General features: G+C 38.9%; 1 protein-coding gene across 1 annotated transcript in view; it reads right to left on the reverse strand.

Moving 5' to 3' along the window:
- Positions 1-25,217, reverse strand: part of HEPHL1 (hephaestin like 1) — a 68,559-nt gene that overhangs the window by 26,005 nt on the left and 17,337 nt on the right. The window contains exons 3-11 of the mRNA XM_090265851.1: positions 21,423-21,635; positions 20,570-20,749; positions 19,361-19,615; positions 14,027-14,195; positions 10,461-10,600; positions 10,178-10,309; positions 8,400-8,611; positions 5,231-5,381; positions 2,313-2,525 (exon numbers count right to left, since the gene is read on the reverse strand). Of these exons, the coding sequence (XP_090121977.1) occupies positions 2,313-2,525; positions 5,231-5,381; positions 8,400-8,611; positions 10,178-10,309; positions 10,461-10,600; positions 14,027-14,195; positions 19,361-19,615; positions 20,570-20,749; positions 21,423-21,635 (1,665 nt within the window). The remainder of the gene's footprint in view (positions 1-2,312; positions 2,526-5,230; positions 5,382-8,399; positions 8,612-10,177; positions 10,310-10,460; positions 10,601-14,026; positions 14,196-19,360; positions 19,616-20,569; positions 20,750-21,422; positions 21,636-25,217) is intronic.

The following is a 25,217-nucleotide window of genomic DNA, read 5'->3' on the forward strand; positions in this document are numbered from 1 at the left end:
AAAACTTGTGAAGTTGTTGCCAAGAAGTGATTTCTCTGGGTTTTCCCTGTTGTGCACACCTGTTAGAAGATAGTCACTCTTTGAAAAATCACTGATAGGTATGACTATCTTAGCTCAGACCAGTTTAAACAGAACTAATTACATGTAATATTAATATTCTAGACAAAGTTCAAATTAGGACACCTTTCTGAAGTTATGTATTTGCCCTAAAGGATTTCATAAACTATAAAGTGCACTACACATGTAAGGTATTATAATTATTAAAGCCAAATGTATTATCTCATTAAGCCTTCAAGCAAAGGAGGTTCTCAATAACAATAATAGGTCTATATTATGCCATATGGAAAGTTAAAAAAAAAGTCAACTAGATTTCCCCACATAATGCCAACAATCATGTATGACTGAGAATTATGTAATTTTTAAACTTAATTTTCTAGATGCATTGGCACCAGGTAGGTATAGCTTAAGTGAACTCACCATAAAATCATGTAAAACAAAGTTGTTAGAAGATATTACCTCTCAGTGAAATTATTGTATTAATAAATCTTTTCTTTCTCTAGTAGATTCTGTTCTTAGAGGTAATTACTGTGGTTCTCATCAACTATCTACGATGCACAGGGATGGCTTTTATCATGCTCCACAGGTCTAAATATTGCCAAATTATCCCTTCAGGATGAGCAAAACCTGTTGGTTCAGTGGGTACCCAGCACCCCTGGGCACTGGTGAGGAACCTAATGAGGATGGGACTGTGAAACCACAAGGGGAAACACCTCTGAGAACAGGCTTGGAAAGAGCTGCTTCTGCATATGTTGTGTTCATCATGTTCTTCAATAGTCAAGGAATTATCTCCTCTCCAAACAAAAAGGAGTTTAAGGACTTGTTTGTGGTGATGGTTTCAGGGATATATACTTACCTCCAACTAGTTCACTTGTATACATCAAATACATACAGCTTTTTGTATATCAGTCATACCTTAACAGAGTGGTTTTTTAAAAAAAAAGAAAAAGAAAATGTTTGAGTTGCAGACTATAGTCTACTCTGTGAATGCTCGGGGCATTCTTTTGGCTGATAGATAAGGTACAGGAATAGGTTAAATTACCAAGCTTTTAAACTGTTATGGATTTATACTTACCACCAAACATAAATGGGAAACCATTGTTATGAAGCTCTTTAGAAGCCTGGAGGGCACATGAGTAATACCCAAGACACGGGAATAAGTTGCCAAGTCTCTAAAATTATTCCAGCCAGCTCTAGCTTTGAATGCCTGTTGCAATGCATTAAAACTATTTGGCTATTTCCCTCCCCTCCCCTTTTTGGTTTTGAAGAGTATATTTAAATAAAATCATTGTGCCCAAAGCATCCCTTGGTTTGGGTGATTCATAATTGAACAATTATATTGACATAGAAAGGCTGGATACTAGTTTACAGGCAAGGATTATGGAGCTGTTACTCTCAGGAAATTATTGGGCAAAAGTTTTGAAGCCCAAATCTCAAGTTCTGAACCAGTGGCACGGGGAGGTATCTACACTGCAGCTTCAGTGTTAAATAAAGGAGCAAACATCCATTCATGAAGGAGGCAGAGTTAGCAAGTACTCATCTTGGGTAGCATATTGATTTCTTTAAAAAGCAAATGAAAATCTTGGGTATAGAAACATGTTGAAAGCCCACAGCACTTGCTATCCTTATTTTCCATGCAGCAGTAAGCATGTGCTACTATGTGTTGCTCTATATATCTCTCATAAAAGTGCCCCAAGTATCTAATTGGCTTGGGAATCTGTAAAAGAAGAGACAGGTGCTAGCACTTCAGTGGGCCTTCCGTGGACTTCAGACCCAATACAGCTTATCCTCTGGGGAAACCAAGGGTGCCCAATAGAATGAAAATAGAGAAGCTGTCAGATAACTCATCAAGAGGGCACTACCAATCTCTAGAGAAGGCAGACCAGGCCATATCTATAACCTAGAAGAATCCATTGGGTTGTCCATACATGGGAAGATGCTCTTCAGAGCAGCAAGTAAGATGATGTTTGTGGTTAAAGAGAACCACAAATGTCCATGGATATGAATCACAAGCATTCTAGGTGTGGCAAGGTCATTTAGAGGACTCCCATTTCTGCTTTGTGCACGTTATTTTATATGCTTCTCCTTTGTTCTTTACACTGTGTGTTTGGAATAAAATAGGATTCCTTGATTCTGGTCAAGATTGTACCTCTTTCTATACACCCTGGAGTGCCCAAATTTGACCTTTCTCTTCTAAGGGAAGACCATAAGAGTATATGCTTGAAGATAAAAATGTGGTCTCCTGCCAAGTTTACCTGCATGGTCCAGCTGCATAAATGCTGTAGTAGAGGTGTGAGGAAACAGGGCCAGGGTGTCACGGTGAGTCCCTCGTAGGTGGATGGTGTTGCCTTGAAAATAAACTCCATGCATGTCAGTGTCAGTGCCCATTCCGATCATATGCCAGGAAACCCTATCCTTTTTGCACATGTTTAGGCCTGGCTGGTTGCCATACATATAGCCATTAATAGCTAAATGAAAGGAAAGATATAGTCAGAGCTCACTAGAATTTTGTAGATATACTGAAAATACATCTTCTTAGTGAAACATTATCATGGTGTATGGGTTGGGGTGTTCAAGTGCTCAAGCTCTTTAGAGTAGAGTCTTATTATTAGAGAATAAATAATACCGGGGTAAAGTCACATGGTGAATAAATTTCAAATGGAAACTGAAATTAACAATAAATAATGAAAATATACAAAAATTGTGAAAATGTTATATTTAACAATGTATACACAAGGACATGCATGAGTTCCAAGAATCAATAAGAAATAAATCAAGTTGTTCTCTGGCATCATTTTTTTCTGATGAAATTGTTTGATGGTGTAATATAACATTCTTTATTTTAAATTTTAGTTTTGCATATTATAAAGATGATCATCCTTGTAAAGCTATGTATGGATTTTATCAATTTCCCTAAGCCTTCTCTAAAACTCTTGATATGAAAAGCATTTTCTTTTGAGATTCTTTTCCTGTCATCTTCCTTTTTAAATGTATCTTTCTCAGTTGTTAATTCATTTAATTTTGTCAGATCTTTATTTGTTAATGCTTTGCATAATTCTAGAAGTTATCAAACATCCCTTTATTGATTTCTTGGATCCTGTATCATTTGAAAGATTTGCAACCAATTGACATTATACTGGCTCTTTGGTCAGTGGGATGGAATTTTAGTGGGGGGTGAGAGAGAGGAACACTAAGTTTATAAGAAGGCAGTCTTTGTGTAAATAATTTTGCCTTATGATAATTTTCCTACCTCAGTAAAATAACTGAAAAAACTTGGAATACTGCTTACTTAGATATAAAGACCCTCTATATCTCCAGAAATGCAAATTGTTCTTATCTTTTACATCAACTTCAATCCATTGATAGTGGCACTGAAGCAGTGCATGGAGGAGAATTTACAAACCACATTCTCAATCTGTGGCGGGATGAATGTCATGACTGACCAGTACTATCCGAGGGTAATTGCACATAATTATGTCTCATGCTTGATGTCCACTAAAGAGGTAAAGATTCCAACCCTGCCCCTACTCCTTACTAATGCCCATAGTAGGAAAAACAACTATTATAACCTGCATGATCTTCTGTTATAACCCCATTGCCTAACAAAACTACTTATTTCCGTGTCTGCAGAACCAGTGGTGCTTGGTAATTTTACTCAGGCATCTGAGATTATTAGTAGAAATTCCAAGAAGCCCTGGGGCTTCTGAGAAGAACATTTTCTGGAAAAAAAATTTGATAATGCTTTGGAAATAAACTACCTAAATCTTGTCCATTGAATACCAAAAAGATACCACTGTAATAACAGTCCCTGGCTGGGTGATATTTGCCCTGGAAATCTCCTTTAAAGCCTCTCTTTCTGGAACATTCATTCATTCATTTGTTCACTCATTCAGCAAACACCTTTGAACACAGAAGACTCTATAATAGGAGCAATGCAAAGCATTGTATAACCACATGAGGTACTTTCTCTCTGGTACTGTTGCTATCTTTCTTCCTTCCATTCTATGTAAGCAAGACTGGAGAGATAATTTAATTTATAATTAATGTAAAATTTAAATGAGAATACATCATTTTCCTTGAATTTTGTTTTTAAAATGACATGTTCTGTATGACCAAAATATGAAAACATATTTCCCATTGACAAACCAGGATGGGGCTGAATTTGACATGGTCTTTTATGTTGTTGAATGCTTTCTATATATAGGCCTCTCTTATGATAAAGTTCTTTTGCAACTTAACTTCTCCACCAAGGAATTGCTGTGTTTTCTCATTTCTAGTTTAGTTTCTCTCTCTTTTTTTTTTTTTTAATTGTCTACTAGGAATGTTGCAAACAAATTTTGTATTCAGTTATAACAAAACTTTTTGAGGAAAATATAATGAAAATGCGTTATTCCATACTTTCCCTTGGTCCAAGAGGGGACTCAGTTGGAACAGAGCATTCAGGACCATGGGAGTCTGTAAGCTGTTTGCTGTGAGTCATTTGGAACCTTGGACTTTTTTGAACTTCCTTGCAGGGGAGGGAGATTAAGGGCTACTTCCTTATTTTCCCATGATGTTTTAAAGGCAATAAATAGATGTTATGCTTGGTCCTACGACAAGCAGTTTAGCATCTGTTATCTATCTTACAATGTTTGTTTTAGACTCTCTCTTTTTTTTTTTTTTTTTTTTTTGCTGTACACTCTTGTAGACATTTGAGTTTGGAAAGAGAATTAAGTAATTTCTCCTAAATGAAGATCTAGAATAAAAATGGCTAGTATTTTACAAATTAACCCTTTACACTGACACTCATACACCTTGGTAAGAGATGCTTTGCTCTATAGTGATTACCTCCAATTATCACTGGGGTTATCAGACCTGATGTCATGGTGAACCCAAGTGAGGGCAGTTTGTCAGTAATTTTATACAATTAAGATGTACTGTGATCTTTGCTAGTTCAAATTTTGTGTTGCTTCACCTAAGGCTAATAGAATGTTTTAGAAGTATTAAGTTCATGACATCCTGGGAGACAGTGAGATTTCACCATATACCTTGTGAGGCTAAAGCTATGAAATAATTTACTCATGCAAGAACAACACCTAAGAGAGCAAAAACTAAGATATTTTTAAAATTCCAAACATTTTCACTTCAAGTGCAATTCCGCCTTTTCTTACAGGAGAAAAGCCATTTTTCATACCATGCATCTGGTTGGACTTCACAAACTCTTTGTCCTCTTTGTCAACACTGAAGGGATACAGGGTAAACTTCTGAATGTTTTCATCAAGATACTGACTCAGGTTCTCATCAAAGACTGTGAATAGTAGGTAAAATTCCTTGTCTATTCCTTTCTGCAGAGAAGAGAGAAATGAATATATAAAAAAAATACAGCCTGGAGGCATTCTTAGCTCTGTGTCACTTACAAAGTTAACAAAAAGTAGGCAAAGATCAGCATCAGCCACACATTAACTGGACAATTTTGTAAGTTGGGATTCTGAAAAGGATTTACTGTACACCCCCAAAATTCATCTTTCTCATTACATCCTTCTCCTTCGCCATGCGGGGAATAAGTCCCTGCTCAGAAGGTCTTCTACTCTGAGATACTGCTGTTGTCAGGCTGGCAGTCACTGTCTTACTCTCCCCACCATGGCCTCCAAGTCCTGGCCCCTGCGGCCTCTCTCTTGCCCTGGTTTCATGGCGCCGTACTCACCCGCTACTCACTCCAGCCAAGCTGGCCTTCTGCTCTTCCATGAAAACAGCAACCTCACTCATTCCTGCCCAAGGCCTTTTCATGTGCCCTTCCCTGAACACCCTATTTAAAACAGTCACTCATCTTCTACTCTGCCTGCAAACTCACCCACTGTACCTTACTTTGCTCTGCATAGCACATAGCTCTACCTGAAATTATAACTTGTTTATAAACTTAGACATATTTTTATTGTTTTCTCAATGCAGTGTAGGCTTTGTGAGAGTAGGAACATTTTTGGGTTTCTCTATGTATCCTTAGGCCAAAAAACAATGCCTGGAAAAGCAGGCACCCGATTCATGTTTATGAGTAAAATAATGAATTCAGATAACCCATTAGACTTTGCTATATTTTGTTAACTTGAGCTGATAGCGAGGGGATGATGGGTTACTTCCCACCTTCTATATTTTTAATCCATCTCTTTGAGCATATCTGACCACACAGCATTTTTAAAAAATCCTCACCCAAGGACATCTTTTTCCATTGTTTTTAGAGAGAGAGGAAGGGAGAGAGAAACATTGAGGGTTGCCTCCTGTGTGCACTTGGACCAGGGATCACACATGCCTGGACCAAGGATCAAACCCATAACCTAGGTATGTACCTGACATACAGGTATGTACCAGGAATCGAACCTGCAACCTTTCGACTATAAGACTACACTCTAACCAACTGTGCCACACCAGCCAGGGCCACATGACATCTTGAATTGCTGAAATATGCTTTTCTTTAAAGCTGAAACAGACAGGAGACTATTTTCTGTCCCTTGATGTCTTTCTTCCCTAACATGCTCCTGTCTAATCCACCCTTCATCCTGCCGCTTGCTCCAGAGAGCTCCTCAGCAATGCTGTCTGGTCCCATCTCACTTCTTCTGAAACTGGACAATGCCATCTAAACTCACAGTCACCTGGTCCCTGCCTGCCTGTACAGCATCATTTCTTGGCCCTCCCCACCTGGCACTTTGACCAAGGAGAGGCCTTTCTCCTTGCAGCAATCTGAACTTGCTATGCTCCGGAGGCCTCTGTCCTTCATGCATGTTCTGCTTAACTTTGATGGTTCACCACCCTAATCCAGCCTCATGGGCCAGCCTGGCTGTCCCACCTCTGTGATGCTTTCCTAACGCCTCCTCAAAGACATGGATATTCCTTGCTTTATGCTTATACTTTACCTTAACACTTACTGCCTTTATCTCATGGTGTTTTAGAAGACAGTAGTTTAAGAGAATTGGCTATAGAAAGAAACAGTGTAGGCCTGAAATTTTTCAAAATAAGATATTAAAAAATTGAGGGGATATAGAAGTCAAAAATATTTTTTTAAAGATTATGGGTTATGGGAGCAGGCAGACCTAGGCTCTAATGCCATTTTTTTTTCATGATTTTATGTAAATGGACTGACTGTGAATGGTATTTGGCTCAGGTAACAACTCCCAGAGACTGTAAGATGCTTCTAGCAAACTTCAAAGTTACCATTGAATAGATGCAACAGGGACAAAATCCAAAGTGCCTAACAAAAAGTTTCTGACACTCATTTTTTATTTTGGTCAGGTATTTAGCTAGTGGGAGGCAGGGTAGTATATTTTTTTAAAAAATCGAAGTTAGATGCTCCAAGTTCCATAGTCTACTGTTGACTGTCACTACTTACTTAGATGTGTTTCCTGGGATATTACTCAATGTCTCTGAGCCTCAGTTTCTTTGGCTTTAAAATAGGGATAATCATTCTGCTTAGACTTATGTGATTGTTGTGGTACAGTGTAAACATTCAGTCTTATTGCACAGGCACTACTGAGGGCCAGAGGGCCAGGGACACAATGAATCTCCCAATAGACATTTTTAGGATTGGTTCTTTGCACAGGGAAATAAAACATGAGGTGGACCAAGACACTTTGTGTCCTCTACCTAGGAGTTCCTTTGGGCCCAGAAGTGAGTCCATACAATGCCAAACATTATAAAATATACCATTTAAATAAATAATCTTGCTATTTCTGTTTGGTGAAGTAATTTCAAATAGTTAAATGACTGGATTTTCCTATTTTCACCAATGAATTTATTATGTAGATATAGCTTGGAATGCTATGTTTTGCCACACTAATCAGGGCAACCATCCAAACCTCTAAGGTGAGACTTGCCAGAAGTTACCTACATGTTTCTTGTTCCTTCAGCCATAGTGATTAACTTCCAGTTTGCAGTGTGAATAAACAGTGGTTCTCAACCCTGGGTGCACATTGGAATCACCTGAAGACTCTGATGGACTTGTGTTTGAACACATGAATAAAAGATGTTTAAAAGGTCCCAGGTGATTCTAATGGGCAGCCAAGTTTGAGAAACCTTGTCCAAGAAGAAAGGATTCCAATTTTCAGTCCATGTAGATCTCATAAGATTCTAGAATCAAAGCAATTCCCAGATAACAAACAAAATCGTGGGTTTCTGGGTGGGGTGAGCATATGTAACTCAGGAAAGTCAGAAACGTAAATTTACAAAAAAAAAAAATTGCCATTATGTAGAGGTCAATTTTAATAGGAAGAAGAGACTGCTTTTTGTAATTGACTTTATTTTGATATGATCTTTACTCATATTACTGATTTTCCCTACATACAACCCCAAGAACTTGTTAACATTTGGTGACTTACCTGTGTCCCATCGGCATTGAGAACACCTTTCTTACAGACTAACAAAGGCCCTAAAAGGCCAGAGCTAGTGTCCTTGATTGGCTCAACTGCTGAGAAGTAAAGATAGGTCAGACAGGGAGGATCACCAGCTGCTGGGCTTACGCTTTCAGGCACCGTCCACCTGTACGTGAAGGTTTCACCTGGCTTGACATGTGCCCCTGGCTTCACGAATCCTGAGAAGATGAATGAAACAATTACTCAAAGCAACAGCCAAGAATATTATTACACTTGTCAGATTGGGTCTTCCAACCCTGGGTGTCTCTTTCTGATATATTTTGCAGAAGGACAGTTGATTTTACTTATGTATTTACCAAGCAAAGCCACTGCCACAGTCTGTTGCATGAGATAGAAAAGCCTATCAAAGAAATGTCCTCTTCACAGATTACACTTAGTGTCTTCATAGATACTATTTCTTACTCAAATACCAGGTTTACAAATAATGAAAATGTTAGCAATTAAATGTAAAGCCATAAAATATTATTGAGTACCTTCTATGTGGTATATATTATACTTGGTCCTGCAGAGAATACCCTAAAGAGTTAAGCAAAATATTTGTATTTAAAGAGTTTAAAACCTTGAAGGTTGAACTAGGAAATAATCCAAATAACTACAACATAGAAGAGGTAAGAGAAAGCCCAAGGTTACAAGGCTGATAAGTGGCAGATATGGGATTCAAACACATGGCTGTTTAATTTCAAAGACTGTGCACTTAATCCTCACAGTATATGGCAAATGAACAACACATTGAATCTCTTTTATTAGACTGAGACTCTCTGCACCTTGTCCAGAACTTTGCAAAAAAGATTCCAAATAGTTTTTCTGAGTTAAACAATAGAAAATATAGACATTTGGGTTGTTACTGGTGTTCTCTCTGCACACATACAAAAAGTCATTGTGAGCATTTTAGCCAAGGAAGAGAGTGCAGGTACTGGAGATGTGGCAGGGACGAGGGTAGGATGGGTCTGGGAAGAAGGAATTCTCCCTCCATTCCTTAGTCCTTTATCCCCTCACCATCACCACAAAGGCTGCTCTGGATGGGCCTGGCCTCACACTGGGATGTGAAGAAGTGGCCCAGGCAGCCGTGACCTCAGCTGCAGTGATGGGGAAGGCTTCCAGGGAGAACTTGGGTTACCCAGGAGCAGTACAATGGATGGAAGGACAGTTCCTGCATCCGCTGAGCAGAAGCTGCCTTTCTCACATGCAGAGAACCTATGCTACCTACTCTGTGATGGGTAGAAGACATAAAGGATAATAAGCACACAATACTGGTTTTAAATAAATATTTGTTGGTAGAGATGGAGAAAAGACCATGTGTAAGATTTTGATGTCAACAACATATTGGAAATCAGGTTTTTCCCTCAGCCTTTACCCACAGAATACCACGTAACTTGCAGCAGCAAAGTACTTTCACCTTAAAGAAGTGGGGGTAACTGGGAAAGCAGACCGCTTTGAGATTTATTACTTTACTGAGGGAAAAGAAAAGAAATTAACATTTCCTGAGAACCTACTGGGGGGCAGACCCCATTCTGAATTCTCTCCATTGTTTTCCAAAGCCCTGTGAGATGAGCGTCATTATCTGCATTTGACAGGTGAGAAGAATAATGTCCAGAAAGTTGAAATAATTGCCCAAGCTCACTGAGCTGGAAAGTGAAGGGACCAGGATTTGAACCTGGTCTGTCCATTTCTAAGTCCTTTGCACACTCACCCTGTTTCCTCCCTAAACTTAGCTTGAGACTTACCATCTATGTTTGGGGCTGCATCAGAGGACTTGTCATAGACCACGCCATGGGGCAAAATACTGTAGACCTTATCAGCTTTGTTGGCAAAGGTCACTAACAGAGTATCACCCACCTCTGCCCTGATGACTGGGCCTGAAAAATATCAAGAAGAGTGGAGAGAAGAGGATGAAAATAGGGAGACATGAAATAGGCAAGAGAAGAAGAGTCATCCCAAGTAGTTGTAGATGCCCTCTAAAACATCTCCCCTCCCCCACTCAAAACATGCCAGATGGTTTTACCCTACCAAGAATTCCAAGATGGGCTTCTGCCTCAGAGAGTCTCTTTCTTTGAGCAAAAGTTGCATCAACATACTCTATATACTGAGCCTTCCAATATTTTCCTCCTATTCTGTTGTCCCCTTGTGCGAAGTAGAGCTCAGAGTCACTGTGGAAAGAATAGGAACCTGACTGAGAACACATCTCTGCATATCCACCAAATAAATGTCTTAATTATGAAGCTTGGTTTTATAATCTTTAGTTCTCTCTCCCACCCTTCTTATATGCCCAGAAAAGACAATACAGGCTTCAACTAAGTTCCCAGAAAGAGTCAACCAGCCTTAAAAGTTGTCAGAAGCTGTATAATGCACAAGCTCATTTCTCTCTTAGACATTGCACTTCCTTCCTCAGGGGTCCAGCAGACACAGGTCAACTCCTTACTTACCAACACTGGAGTCCCTGAGTGGTGTTCTACAAAGTAACAAAGAGCTAACTGGTTTCTTTGTAGAATAAGCAGCCTTCTACCTTTTGTTGATGTCAATATGAATAGTCTCTGCATATAGTAAGCTCTTTGATATCTGGCATGATTAAGGAATAGACCGTCTAGTTAATCAAAAACCATATTTTTCTCTCCATAAGACACATTCCCCCCCCCCTCGAAGTGCAGGGAAACGTCTGTACATCTTTTGGAGCAAATATTGCTTCACAGACCATGATGTGTATTACCTGACCCGTCAGTGGTGGCGACAGCTGTTAGAAGAGGAAGCGGTGGGACCATGCAAAACCCCTGGAAATGCTTAAATGTCCCACTTTACTGCTGAATCTCAGGGCGTCTGGTCAGTTGCCATCCACCTCTGTCCATCACCCGGGACCTGGGAGAGCGCATAGAGCTGCCTGACACTCCCAGCTGCAACCGCTGACCTGTCGAATCAGCTGAGGCTAATAACGAGTATGAGGCACAGTGCCAGCTGCCAATTGTCTTTGACACTGGGTGGGATCTGTGTCAGTAGAACCGCCTCCAGTCACCAATCACTGTGTCTTAAGCTCTGCCAATCACGAGAGGCAGATGGGTGGAGCTGAAGTAACATGTCTTCGGCTGGCTACTGGCTCTGTTAGATGCTATAGCTGTCTTGTCTACCTCCATACTGTTCCCAGTGCACACCAGATTTCTGTGTGAGGAGGCCAGCAGTAACTGGGTGAGCAGCCACAAATGCTGAAGTTTGTAGTATATAAAGGGAGTTATGGTGGGGTCACTATTCTAGTAGTAACACAGGCACTGAGGGGCTTAAGTGGTATCACTAGCCATAACAGGCACTGGGGGTAGTCTGCCAGAACCTGTAACTAGGATAGTGATACTCTCAGTGACTGTTACAACTAGTGATACCTCTTAACTCCCCCAATGCCTGTTATTAAAGGCCCCTATAAATTCTGACACTAACAATGATGAGTTCTTGGGGTTCCCAGAAAACTAGAAGAGTACTTGAACCTCAAACTCTCTCCTCATTTGTTAATGACAGTGATGATGTTCTTAATACCACTGTTGACTGCTGTTCACTTTACATGGTTGAAATATTATTCTGTTATATTTTATTAAATATTTTAGTATACCATTTGGTTCAGATTTTTTTTTTCTTGTTTTCCTCCTCTAAACCTAGGTGCATCTTATGGTCAGGTGTGTCTTATAGTGTGAAAAATATGGTAGTTTAATTAATGGAGAGTTCCATATAAGCCATACACATGAAATATCAAATTTCAAAGTTGTGAAATATAATACTATAAATTCTGACTAGTACTAACTCTATATTATCTTATTTCCATCAGTGGTACCATCACACAAGCTGTCTATTACCCTCTTCTTCATTCTTTCTGTGTAACCTTTGAGCACACCTTTCCTTTTCTGCACCTTTTTTGCTTTTTTTCTTTTCCTTTCTTCCCACTGCCATGGCCCTTGTTCATGCCCCCACAACCTAATGTTCGGGCCATTATATGAACCTGTAACTGCATACTCCCCATCCTCTATTTCACAATGGCTGCCTCGTTTTTTTCTCAGCATACACACTACTACAGCATTAATTTCCAAAATGGCAATGTTCATTGTCAATTACCAGCTGCAAAATCTTCATTTGCTTTCAATTCTCAAGCAAATGAGAGCTAAAGGACCTTTGCAACTGATCCTCAGTTTACTTTGCCCCCATTCTCTTCCTATTGCCCTATGCAAATGTGCATTTGTCTATGCAAATTCCCCACTCCAGTCATTCTGATCAAATCTTTCTCCCTTACATGGACAGCGATTTCCATTAACCACTGCACCTAAAATTTCCTCTCTTCACTATTAGATAAATTCTATCAATCTTCACAACCCTGCTTAGCTCCCACTTCCTCTTGAAGTGTGCCTGGCTATCTTAGTTATCTGGGAATGCCCAGATAACTGACTGTCTGAACAACTCACTCTTATTTCTAACTTGCAAAGTCACTTCTCTTCTGTGCATACAGGCTCCTTCTCCACCTTAGGGTGGAAACATTATCTTAGACCTCCTAGCATCTCCCATGTTACTTAGTATGTTGTACTTTCACAAATTACATTATAGCTATTGAATATAGCTTAATGTTTCAGATTTCAAAAGGTGCTTCATATTCTAGAAGGCTTCTAAAACATAATTTTCAATGCTAATTCTCATTCTTTTTATGGAGAAATACTGGTCAATAGCGAATGCTGATATCAGAGTTTTTTATATATGGTTGACTCAAATTCTTTAAATAAGAATCACGTGCATAAATCTGGTGGGAGAATAAATGAGTGAGTGAAATTTGCAATGAAAGAAACAAAGGGTATGATACTGGTCACAAACAGAATTTTAAAAACATTTCCTCAAAGACAAAAAGAATTAGAGGGTAATTATAATACTGTTTCGTATCACACTGTACATTTTTAAATGCTTTCACAGACATTATTGCACATAATTCTACAATAAGAAGTAACAGGAGTCCACAACCACTTACTGAATTGTTAGATCCCATTTTTTAAATACTGTGTGCTAGGAGAGAAAAGAGTCAGAGGAAGCTTCACTTAAGAGATGACATTAGTGTGAGATTTTTAAGAAATATGGCATTTGCTGTACAGGGAGGAGAAGGAGTTGTGGGTAAGGGGCCATAACTTACATGAGGCTGACCTTGAACCAAAAAGGATAACCTGCCTTGACCAGTTCATCTCCATTGAAAGTGAGTCCTTCCTGCCTTACTCCTTTTTCAAAACTGTCTGCTCTGTATGTACAAAGGCTTTGCTTTATTCTCTGTCAGCTTAATATTGCTCATGGCAGTACTAAGTATTGCATATACTAGGTGCTCAAGAAATGTTTGATGGATGAATGAATGAATCTAGTGCTTCAATTTAGCCAGCGAATTGTGAAGCCATCTATAGTCTGCCAACTCTCAGCAGTATATCCAGGGCTCAGAACGCCTTCAGTGGTGTCATTATGTCATCTATGCAGTGTGTACTCATAGGAGAAGTGCCTGGAATAAGAGTGAGATCCCAGGGAAAAGCCTGACCGATGCCGTTCTTATGAGAGGCTTAGAAACACCATCAAAAAGAGCTTACCTGCCAGAGACATTTAGGGGACGGCCACTGAATTTGTTAATGCCTTCAGGAGCATAATCCCAGAGAATTTTTTCAGCTGCTATAAAGTAGCGCCTCTGTTGACCCTTCATCTTAGGATGAGAAATACCATTTTTGCAGTTACCAACATTGTACTGCCCCAGCATACCAGCTGCAGAACAGAGGCAAAACATCAGCCAAGGTATAAATGCTCACAAAAGAAATCATACAGGAAAAGACTGATAGATTTGACTTCATGAATATTTAAAACTTTTGAGAATATTATGCTAAGTGGAATAAGCCAGTCAAGAAAGACAATTACCACAGTATTTCACTCATATGTGGAATATAATGAACAAACCGAACTAACAAGTAAAATAGAGACAGATTCATAGAGAGCAAGCTGGCAGCTCTGGGGGCATTGGGGTAGTGGGGTGGAGGGATTAAGCAAAAAAAAAATATTTTTAAAGAGAAAGAGCTCATGGATATGGACAACAGTGCGGTGATTGCAGGGGTAGGAGGGTGGGTGGAGATAGAAGAGGGTCTAAAGGAAATAAATAGTAATGGGAAAAAATACAGTAAAAAATAAATAGAAAAAAAAACTTTTGTACAAAAAAATAAGACCATAAACAAACTTAAAAGTAAAGGATAAATAGCAAGATATCTTTCTTTTTTATTGCTGCATAATATTCCATTATATATACCGCATACGTAGACCTAGAGGATACTATGCTAAGTGAAATAAGTCAGAGAAAGACAAATACCATGTGGTATCGCTTATATGTGGAATCTAAAAAACAAAGCAAACAAACAAGACAAAGCAAAAATAGAGTCACAGAAACAGACACCAAAGGGATGGTTACCAGAGGTGAGAGGGTTGAGGAATGGGTGAAACTTTTGAGGGGAATAATGTAGTCAATAGTATTGTAATGAGTTTGCACAGTGACAGATAATTACTAGAATTAGTGGAGTGATCACATTGTAAAGTATAAAAATGTTGAATCATTATTTGTACACCTGAACCTAATATAGCTAATATAATATTGTGTACCAACTGTACTTAAATTTTTTTAAAAGTAAAGGATAAAAGGTCAGCAAGGATATATGATAAAAGATTAATATGTAAATAACATTGATGAATAAGAAAGAAAAAGTAAGTCTCCCAGTAGAAAATGGGCAAGAGACATAAATAGGTTATTTACAAAGGAAATACTATTTGTTCACAAACAAATAAGAAGAAATGTTTAACCTTAATAATAACCAATGATATTGTTGTTCGTGTCAGATTGGTAAAAATTAGAAAGAATAATTTCTAGTGTTGATGCTGAAATAAGTGAATAGTAATAATTTTTAAAAGAAAATTTTGCAATATGTCCCTAGCTTTAAAAAGAAAACCAATCAAACCTTTGACTCAGGAATTCCAAATCCAAGAGTTTTGCTAAGGAAATGTCAGACCAAAGTACAAAGTTATCTGTAAATTGATGTTTATCAGTATTGGTTATAAAAGCATAACATGGGGGAAAATATAAATGTTAAGCAATAGAGTGTTGGCTAAGTATTAACTGACATGTAAATATATTTCTGATATACTAATAAGTGGAAAAAGAAAGCTACAGGACAATATTTTATAAATAACATATGCATTTAGTACAAAGGTCTAGAAAATAGTGATGAAGGACATCCATCAAATTGTGATACCATTATCTTTAGAGGGATTACTGATTTTTAAAATTGAATTATGTATTTTCTAGTTTGTCACAGTATTTTTTTTCTGAAAGTATGGACAATTAAGAAAATATTGACTGGCCAAGATGGAGGCATAGACTGACACAGTCTGTCTCCCTCTACAACTAAGAAGGATTACAGCTAATGCAAAACTAAAAATAATAAGAAGTTCCTGAAAATAAAGCTACATGGAAGTCTAACATATGAAGTCATAAACAAGTGGTGCTCGTCCAGACGGCTAAAAAGTGCGAGCCCGCGGCTGAGAGAGATGGAACTGTGCTGGAGGCAGGAGCCGCAGCAGCGAACGGCGGGACCTGGTGAGCAGACCCCTGTGTTTGAGGGGAGGAGAGAGGTGCCGGGGGGCGGCCCCTGCTGCATACCAAATCCTTCCACTCACAATTCCAACAGCGGAGAGGGCGGACCCCGTTGGGGGGCAGCCCTGTTCGCAAGTGGAGAGTAACAGCGAGAATCCATCTTGGACCCCCGCCCCCACGCAAAGCGCCACAGGGTGGTGAGAATGGTCGCCCAGTTGTCACGAGCACATGGGGCTCCACCCAATACAACATAGGGGGTGTGACAGTGCCCCTCCCAAGAGGGAAAGATAAAACGGTCAGAATGGCAGAATTAATGATTGAAATACCAATCACACAGCTAACAAAAAAACAAATAAAAGCCTTGACCGAGGAACAAATAGCGAATCTTTCGGAAGCTCCGTTTAGAGCCATAGTTATAAGACAGCTTACAGACCTAACAGCGGGGCTGAATCAAGACAGGGAAGAAAGGAAGGCTAGCCCTGCTGAAATGAACAAAAATACATACAAAACAAGTGGTGAGGAAGGGAAAGCCATGGATCAAATCAACAAATTGGAACATAGGGAGGGAACAAACAGTCAACCAGCATAGAAAGAGGAAACGAAGAGTGAGGAATATGACGAGAGGCTCCGAAACCTCTGGGACAGCTGTAAGAGAACAAACATTTAGGTTATCAGATTGCCAGAGGGTGAAGAAGAATTAGAAATTGAAAAATTATGTGAAGAAATAATGAAGCAGAACTTCCCTAACTTGGGGAAGAAGGTGAACTTACAGGTCCAAGAAGCACAGAGAGTTCCGGATAGGCTGGACCCAGGGAGGACCACACCAAGACACATTATCATCAAAATGTCAAAAATTAAAGATAAAGAGAGAATCTTAAAAGCAGCAAGAGAGAAGAGAAGAATCATGTACAAAGGGGTCCCAATTAGACTATCAGCCGATTTCTCAAAGGAGACCCTGCAGGCAAGAAGGGACTGGCAAGAAATATTCAAAGTAATGAAAATCCAAAACCTACAACCACGATTACTCTATCCAGCGAAGCTGTCATTCAGGATAGAAGGGCAGAGAAAGTGTTTCCAGGACAAAGTAAGACTGAAAAAGTTTGTTAGGTCCAAACCACTGTTATATGAGATGTTAAAGGGACTTGTTTAGAAGAAGGAGGATCAGGACAATGAACATTAAAATAAAAACTGTATTACAACAACCAACAGCAGAAGTTAGGGAACTGAGGCAAGGGCAAACTAAGTAGGCAACGAGAAGGGGAAAAGAATTATAGGTATGGGGAGCATATTGGGGGGAGGTCAGCGGGGAGGGAGATGGGGGAGAGGGAGGGAGATGGTACAGGAATTGGAAAGCATAGTGGGAGGGAGAGGAGTGAACAGGAAGATGTTGAAAAGAACTATATGCAGGACCAATGGGCATGGACTAAGGGGGGAGACAACTGGAGGGAGGGGGGAGCAGGGGGGAAGGAAATTGGGACAACTGTAACAGCATAATCAATAATAAAAAAAATTATGGGAAAAAAGAAAAGAAAATATTGTATTTTAGTAATGTATAAACACCAGTTCATGTCCACAATTACTAGCCAAGCTTAGCAATCTTACTAGTCTCAGCTGGCTGCTAATGCTAGCTGAACAGCATGAGACCCTTAAGAGTAATGATCTTGTGTTGAGAACCCTCAGGATCTGCCTTCTTAGGAAATTTCAAGTATACACTACAGTATTGTTGGCACAGACACAAGGCTGTGCAGTAGAACTCCAGAACTCATTCATCTTGCATCACCAAAACCCTGTAGTCCTTGAGAACTTAAGTGTTCTCACTGCACACACAAGAGGTAACTATGTGAGCTGATGGTTATGTTAATTAGCTTGAATGTGGTGATGAGTTCACATTGTATGCATTCAAAACACCCAGTTGTATATCTTATATATAGACAACCCTATCTGTTGATTATACATCTATAAAGCTGGGAGGTGGGGCAAGGGCACTGCCAACTTATCTTGTTCATCTTTGTCTTCCCTGAAAAGTACCTAGTACATACTAATTGATTGATTCAGCATCTGTTGAATTTAACTGGAATAACCCAGCTGATGAATGCTGAGACTGGCTGCTTAAAATTGAGGGAAACAAGAATGTGTTACCAAAGCAGCTCTGAAGGTTTGTATCCTTGTACTGTTAGGAGTTAGTATCCAAACTTCATCACACATTATTTCTACTGTGTCTATCCCATTGACACATTTTCTTCTTCTAATCTTGCTTTCCCCATCTAAAGCCAGACCTTTTACATGTCATAACTCTCATGTTGCCAATGCTTCTTAACTAGTACCTAATAGTCAAAATCTCTCCATTGAAACCTTTCTGCACACAGGTATATTTTTCTTCCTAAATTGCTGCTCTTATTATGTCACTAGTGTACCTAAGGACCACTATTGCCTTCCAGACACAGTCCCACCTCCTTACCCTTGCCATTCAAAACTGCTCCCACTGGGGCCAAACTGCCTTGCTAGGCTTCTCTCCAATCACTCCTCTGGCTTGGGCCTAGGGTCCATTCTTGGTGGTCCCAAGGAACCAGAACCAAGTCACTCAACAGGCATTTAAGTTAACAAAAGTTTATTATACAACTTTCATAGGATTTTGGACCTATCAGTAGATCTTGTCTCGATATATGGAAGAATGTTCTAACAGAACAGCCCAGAAATGAAATGGGCTGCTATAATTACTTAAAAAGAGATGTTCTAAAGGAAATTGAAGAATTGGATGGGGGGTTATCTACAAATTCCTTTCCAATGCTAAAAATGTGTTATTCTACTTACAGTTGCTCATAGAGATCATAATTTTCCCAGTCCATGTTGTTACCTTTACCTGGAAAGTCTTTCTTCCCTTCTTCATCTATTCAGTTCCTACCCATATTTCAATGCTCAGAGTAAGATCTGACTCCTCAGGAAGCCTCTCTGATTGCTCTAGAGAAGTGACTGTGGCACCAAAACAGCATGTCTCATTCTGCCTCAAATGTTATTCATTTTGTAAGCATCTCACTATGTCTAACTACTAGATTATAGGTTCTTTGAAGGCCTTATCACTTCTTTCAATCATATCTCCCTTGGATCATAAGGAGGGGATCAATGAATATCTGTTGATGGGATGCCAAATAACCATTGTACATTTTCCTAGAGAGTTAGCATTTAATAAGATATCATACATACAAGAACCTATCTAATAGCAGGCACTGAATGAGCACCATTGACTGTACAATTTAATCGCTCCATTCTATGCTTCTCACACCGGTCTGTGTTCTTTTACCTTGGAGGTGATCACTGACTTGACAGGTTACCATCCACTTCCCAGGATTCTCAGCTATCATTTCTGTGGTCAGGAAGGTGGCTGGGAACAGGTTGACAACATCAGTCCGATGCCCTCTGCTGATGAAGGTGTTGCCATAAAAATAGATGGAATGAATGTCTATCTCATTCCCCATCCCAAACAGATGCCAGGACACTGATTCACCAACACACATATCAGGCTCTGGGAAGTTTCCAAAGAGGTATCCATTGAGAGCTGAAAAACAGAAGCACACTAGTGGAACAGACGCCCCGGCAGAGGCGAGCAGAACTAGAAACCTTAGTGAAAATCAGCGCAGATCATTGATTGTTGATAACTCTGAGCAGAAAAGATCCTTTTATAAAATACAGTCCCAGAGAGAAAAGCACTCAATAAAATGACAATCTGCACATGTGAAGACAGCCTGGGAGCTGTTACGTGGGCACAATGAGATCAGGAGTAAACAGTGCTGGTCCTACTTCCAGGATGGGCCAGCCACCTCTTTTTCCAATCCTCCATTTGCACATCTGCCTTCCTCACTGACTCTGTTCCTTGCAATCAGAAATCCTATCTTACTTGTCTTACAGCTACTGGGACCTAACAGAAAATGTGATATATAGTATCTCCTTATGTTAAGTGATGAAAGCATGAAGCAAGATGGGAAGAAAAGGTACTGATTAGGAGGGACCTATGTCACATAGTGAATGCTCAATAAGTGTTGATTTAATGAATGTTTGAGAAACATAAATTCACAAGTGTATATTTAAACTCCATCCATAGCATAGTTCTTGAAATTTAGCAGCCTCTTAGAAAATGGTTCCTGGATAAAGCAAGAGGTTGCAAATCACAGGGTTGTTATATGATAATGATTCATTCTCCTTTCTTCTGTCAGTCTAAAGCCACCCATCCTCTGGGCTCACCTCCTGGTTCTTTCCTGATTATAACAATCTTTCCACTTTCTGCACCATAGCTTTGTCATACCCAATTTAACTTACATCTATTGTCTTGTCACTTCTTAGATTGCTTCAGGTTCTGACACATGGTATGTTTCATATCACTTTCCAATCATTCTCATCATTAAGTTACAAATCTTGGAAAACTAGTTTCAGCATTTTGGTGTTTTTGCACCCCTCATCGTACCCCAGACACAAAGGCAGTTAGTATGTGTTTGCTAACACGGGAGACACTCACCATGCATTTTGTTACTCCTCTGAAAAGCAGCATCTTCTTTGTCAACTGAATCGGGGTCAGTGCAGAAATGTCTGATATTTTCATTGAGGTACCAGCTTTGATTCTCATCCACCAGAGTAAACATTATAACGAATTCTCGGTCCACATCAGTCCTTGTCCCTGAATGTTTATTCAGGACACCTATCAAACACATTCAAAAGAAAAGAGAAAAAAAGATCAAAGTAAACTAACTCAAGGTGAGTTTTGCTTCCTGCCAATGGTGTCATAGAAGTGTAAAGTCTGTCAAAGGCCTGTATATGCAAGAGTAACCTACATCATATGAGCAGCAAAGTTCTCTAATAGACAAGACAGAACTGGAGAAAAGTCCTAAGACAGAAAATCTTCATACCTGCAGACTTGGAAATCTGTCTGTTTCCAAAGGAAGTCAACTTTATTAACATGGCATAGGCACTCCGAATCAATTAATAGGGAATAAAATAGTAACGTGATTGTGTGGGCACAATAATGAAGCAAAAGCATTCCTGGTCATTTGACTACATTTTTCACTTTCCTATGTGTGGTGGCAGTGTAGTGTTAACAGCTATTAATATGGAATGTCCTTATATTTTTTTAAAAAAAGCATATCCATTTCAGAAGACTATGATGGTTCTTAGACAGAGGTCTGAAATTTTGCCCCTGGTATGGTGTCAGATTAATCTTCTCTGTTAAAAGAATTTCTTTATCTTAGAGAAAACTTGGAAGAAGATACACATTCTGTATGAAGCAAAGGAGGTCACAAGACAAGACCTGAAATTTATATCTACATTTTAACCCACCTGGCAACAGCTCCTTGGTAGGGAGATTACCTCCTTACCTTCCTTGCATACCAGCAGTGGGCCAATTAGCCCAGAGCAGATGTCCTTAGGGGCATCGATGTGTGAATGGTACACCCAGGTGAGGCAGTTGGCGTCTGCTGGAGTAGGGGCATATTCTTCTCTCACCGGCCAGACATAGGTGTAATTTTTGCCAGGAGGAACCATATCATCATTCTTGTTCTTCCCAGATGTTCCATCTGGGTACAGGGCTCCTTCCAAGAAAAGAAAAAAAAAAAAAATAGTTAAACACAGAGGTCACATGCTATAGTAGTTAGGTCCAGAGCTTTGGAATCAAATACATACGAATTAAAATTTATTTCCTATGGAACTGAAGTAAATTACTCAAACTCTCATTTTTTTAGTGGGTAAAGCTGGAATGTTAATATGTATCTCACGAGGTTGTGAGAACTAGATGACAATGTATATGAGTGTCCTGCACAAAACCAGATGCTTAAAAAATGTTCCAAAGGACCCCTTCTGATGAGCCTCCTGTACCGATCGAGAAGATTTCAATCCATTCAACTTAACATCAGCTCAAGAAGGAGAGGAGAGGAGAAGCAAATGAAGAAATAATGAACACCTCTTGGACACTTAGAGCAGATTCAGCATCTGTATAAGGTCTCACAAGAGATAGGAAGAAAGTTAGGACATTCTTCCTGCTTCCAAGGATCTTTCAGCTCTTCTGGGGAGACAAGAATATGAACAATGAATGCATAGTCAACTGGAGAATAAGTCAGAGTGATGTGTTGAATGTAACTTGGGGTCTTCGCAAATTGGCATGGTATTCCTTTTCTCTGTTTTATAAACTAAGATTGCACCGGTTTTTTCAATTAAGGAAGGTCCACTGCTAAAAAGAGCTTGAAAACCACCTGGGTAGAAGGCAAGTTTTAATTATCAGAAGCCTCATAACAGAGGTGGGATTTGAGGGGCCTCGAAGGACCAAGAGGAGTTAGGTGGTACTGAGAAGGCTGGAGGGTGAGGGCTGAGAGGGAGATGGATGTGAAAACACTCCAGCTTCATTCTCCATTCTCTCATTAATTCACTCAACAAACCAATGTTGGATATCAACCACATGCCTGCAAATGTGCTGCTGTAAGGAATACAAATGGAAAAAAATACAATATGAAATAAAATAAAATAAATAAAAATAAACAAAAAAGAGACAGTAAGAGCCTGTGTATCCAAGGCAACCTAAAGAAAAGATATGACTAAAAAGCATCTAACATTATCTTTTAAACAAATTCTACCATGAAATATAATTTGATGTTTGGAGAAGAGTACCAGGAGAAAACAACAACATGAAGACCCTACTATGTCCCAAATGTAAGTGGACACTTTGTGTATATTACCTCACTCTTCAAAGCAACCCCATAAGGTATGTATTATTATCTTCTTTTAGGTTAAGTCAAGGTAACACTGCTAGCATGTGGCTGGGCCAGATTTCAATCCTATTGTGTCTGACTACCCACTACATTATGATACCCTCCACAAATTTTTGGGAATACAGTGTATGGACTGTTTTTGCATATTTATTCACTTTATTTTTACATACTTTCTTTTTAGGTATAGGTTTATGTAAAACTTCCTTTTATATACTAATTTTTAACCTGAAAAATGTGAATTATTTTTAAAATTAAACCCATATACTATACAGTACTGAAAAGATAAAGTCAGAGAACAAAACCTATATAAAGGAAATCAGGATATTAATTTAATTAGAGCCCTTCAGTATTAAGAGTAGCTCTGAATTTCCTGGTTATATCTAGATCATATGATTATAGCTAGGTTTAAAATATATTAGGTTGATATAATTAGGTCATATTCCTTCTTTGTCCAATAAAAAGAAACTTACCAGTTCCTTAAGAGAGAGGAACTTTTTGTTGGTGCTAAATTCTAAAAGATTATTTTCAATAAAATCATTACATACAAATTTGACGTGGATGTGTCTCATACACCCTAGGCTCAGTTGGAAGCTGCTCTATCCAGCAGAGTCTTTGTGACCACGGCGGAACAAACTTTTACCTAGGATACTTTATTATGTCTGGGGGAAGGAAGGTGGCTGCCTCTCTAGTAGAGAACAGCCATTAGACCTTCTTCCCTCATGCCTTTTATTGAGGAGGATACACATGAGAGATACAAGGTCAAGATTCATGAATCATCAATAGCTTGGAGGTGTTAGGATTACAGTTGACAATAACAGATTACATGTACTAGTACAGAGGGTACAGTGACCAGTCTGTGTCAGGGTCTATCAAACATCTTGACGCCACACTGGCAGTATGTGCAAGGTTTCATACATTTGTTGCTAGAGATTGTTTATGTTACATTATAGATAAAGAAAGCAGAGCAAGTTCTAAAGCATAAAAGCATAATAAGCATTTTTAAAAATCTAATTGCCATGGCAACCCTCTGAGTGGTTTTCAGTTATGTCTCACATGCAGCCTTATGTTGAGATTTAAAGGCAAGCACAGCCGGGATGCCGGAGGCAGTCATGCTCAGGCCTTGGCTACAATTCCCTAAACCACAAGGAATGGTTCCCTACACAAATTATTGAGTGATATAATAAATTATGTCTTTGATGTCTTCCAAAGTTGCAAAATGTTATTTTTAAAAATTTTTTTTACATTGTATTTATTATTATTGTTTCATTTTGTAATATTTATAGATTCACAAGAAGTTTCAAAAGTAGTACAAAGAAGTCCTGTGTACTCTTCCCCCATTTTCCCCCAGTGGTACCATCGTATCTATTACAAAACAGGAAATTGACCATGGTACAATCTATAAATCTTACTGAGATTTTGTTACTTTTATATGCGCTTGTGTATATCTAAAGGTCTATGCAATTTTATCATGTGTAGATATTTTTAACCAACCTCATAATCAAGATACAGAACTGTTCCATTACCACAAACATTTCCCTCACTGCTCCGCTGGAGTCACACCATCCCTTTCTCTCTCTGTCCCTCCCACCCCGGGCAGCCACTCATCTGTTTTCTCTCTATAATTTTGTCATTTTGAGAATGTTATATAAATGGAATCATACAGTACAGAACTTTTTGAGTATGGCTCTTTTCATTCAGTATAATTTCAGATATTTCTATTTTAGGGAATATGGATTAATAATTATGATTTTATATCTGTTATGGGATAAAATGATATCAAAATGTCTACCTCTCAGATTCACCTAATAACTGGTCTTATTTCTGACCTATCTTGGCATTTTTGTATTACTTCTATATCTTAAGAAGTGTTAACTGTAAATACGAATAGGGTCATATTGGTTAAATATTAACTACCACTGCATGCTGGACTGCCTTAAGGCAAATATTCAAAGGCTGTATTTTTTCCAAACATGATACTAATAGTAGGTGGAGGGTGTCTTTTATCAGCTGAAGGTGTTTCAGAGGAATTTTTTAGACAAATTATAATAAAAATACAAGGAAAGCAAAATGTTAGACAATTTGTAAGCTAAATTATTATAACTGTCTCACATTTCAAAAGTGCAGAGCAATTAGCAATTACAGAATGTGTTACCTCCTTCACCATCAAGAAACCAGTAGTATGTAGAACATAATAAAACTCTCATGCCAAGCCAGGCCATATGGGAAATATCTGATTATTCAGAAACTCAGAAACTTTTGCTGAGATTCTGGAAATCCATAGTTTTTCATACCATATGGATTCTGGGAATAGCTAGGATTCTAAAAGTAGTCCTAGAAGACCTAAATCCTATTCTATCTATTGTTTTTGAATCATAGAGACTCATAAGCCTATGGAGCTCAGTCCATGAGAAG

This window comes from Furipterus horrens, unplaced genomic scaffold (genome assembly GCF_987537825.1).
Source record: "Furipterus horrens unplaced genomic scaffold, mFurHor1.1.pri manual_scaffold_2, whole genome shotgun sequence".
NCBI classification, from domain to species: Eukaryota; Metazoa; Chordata; class Mammalia; order Chiroptera; family Furipteridae; genus Furipterus; species Furipterus horrens.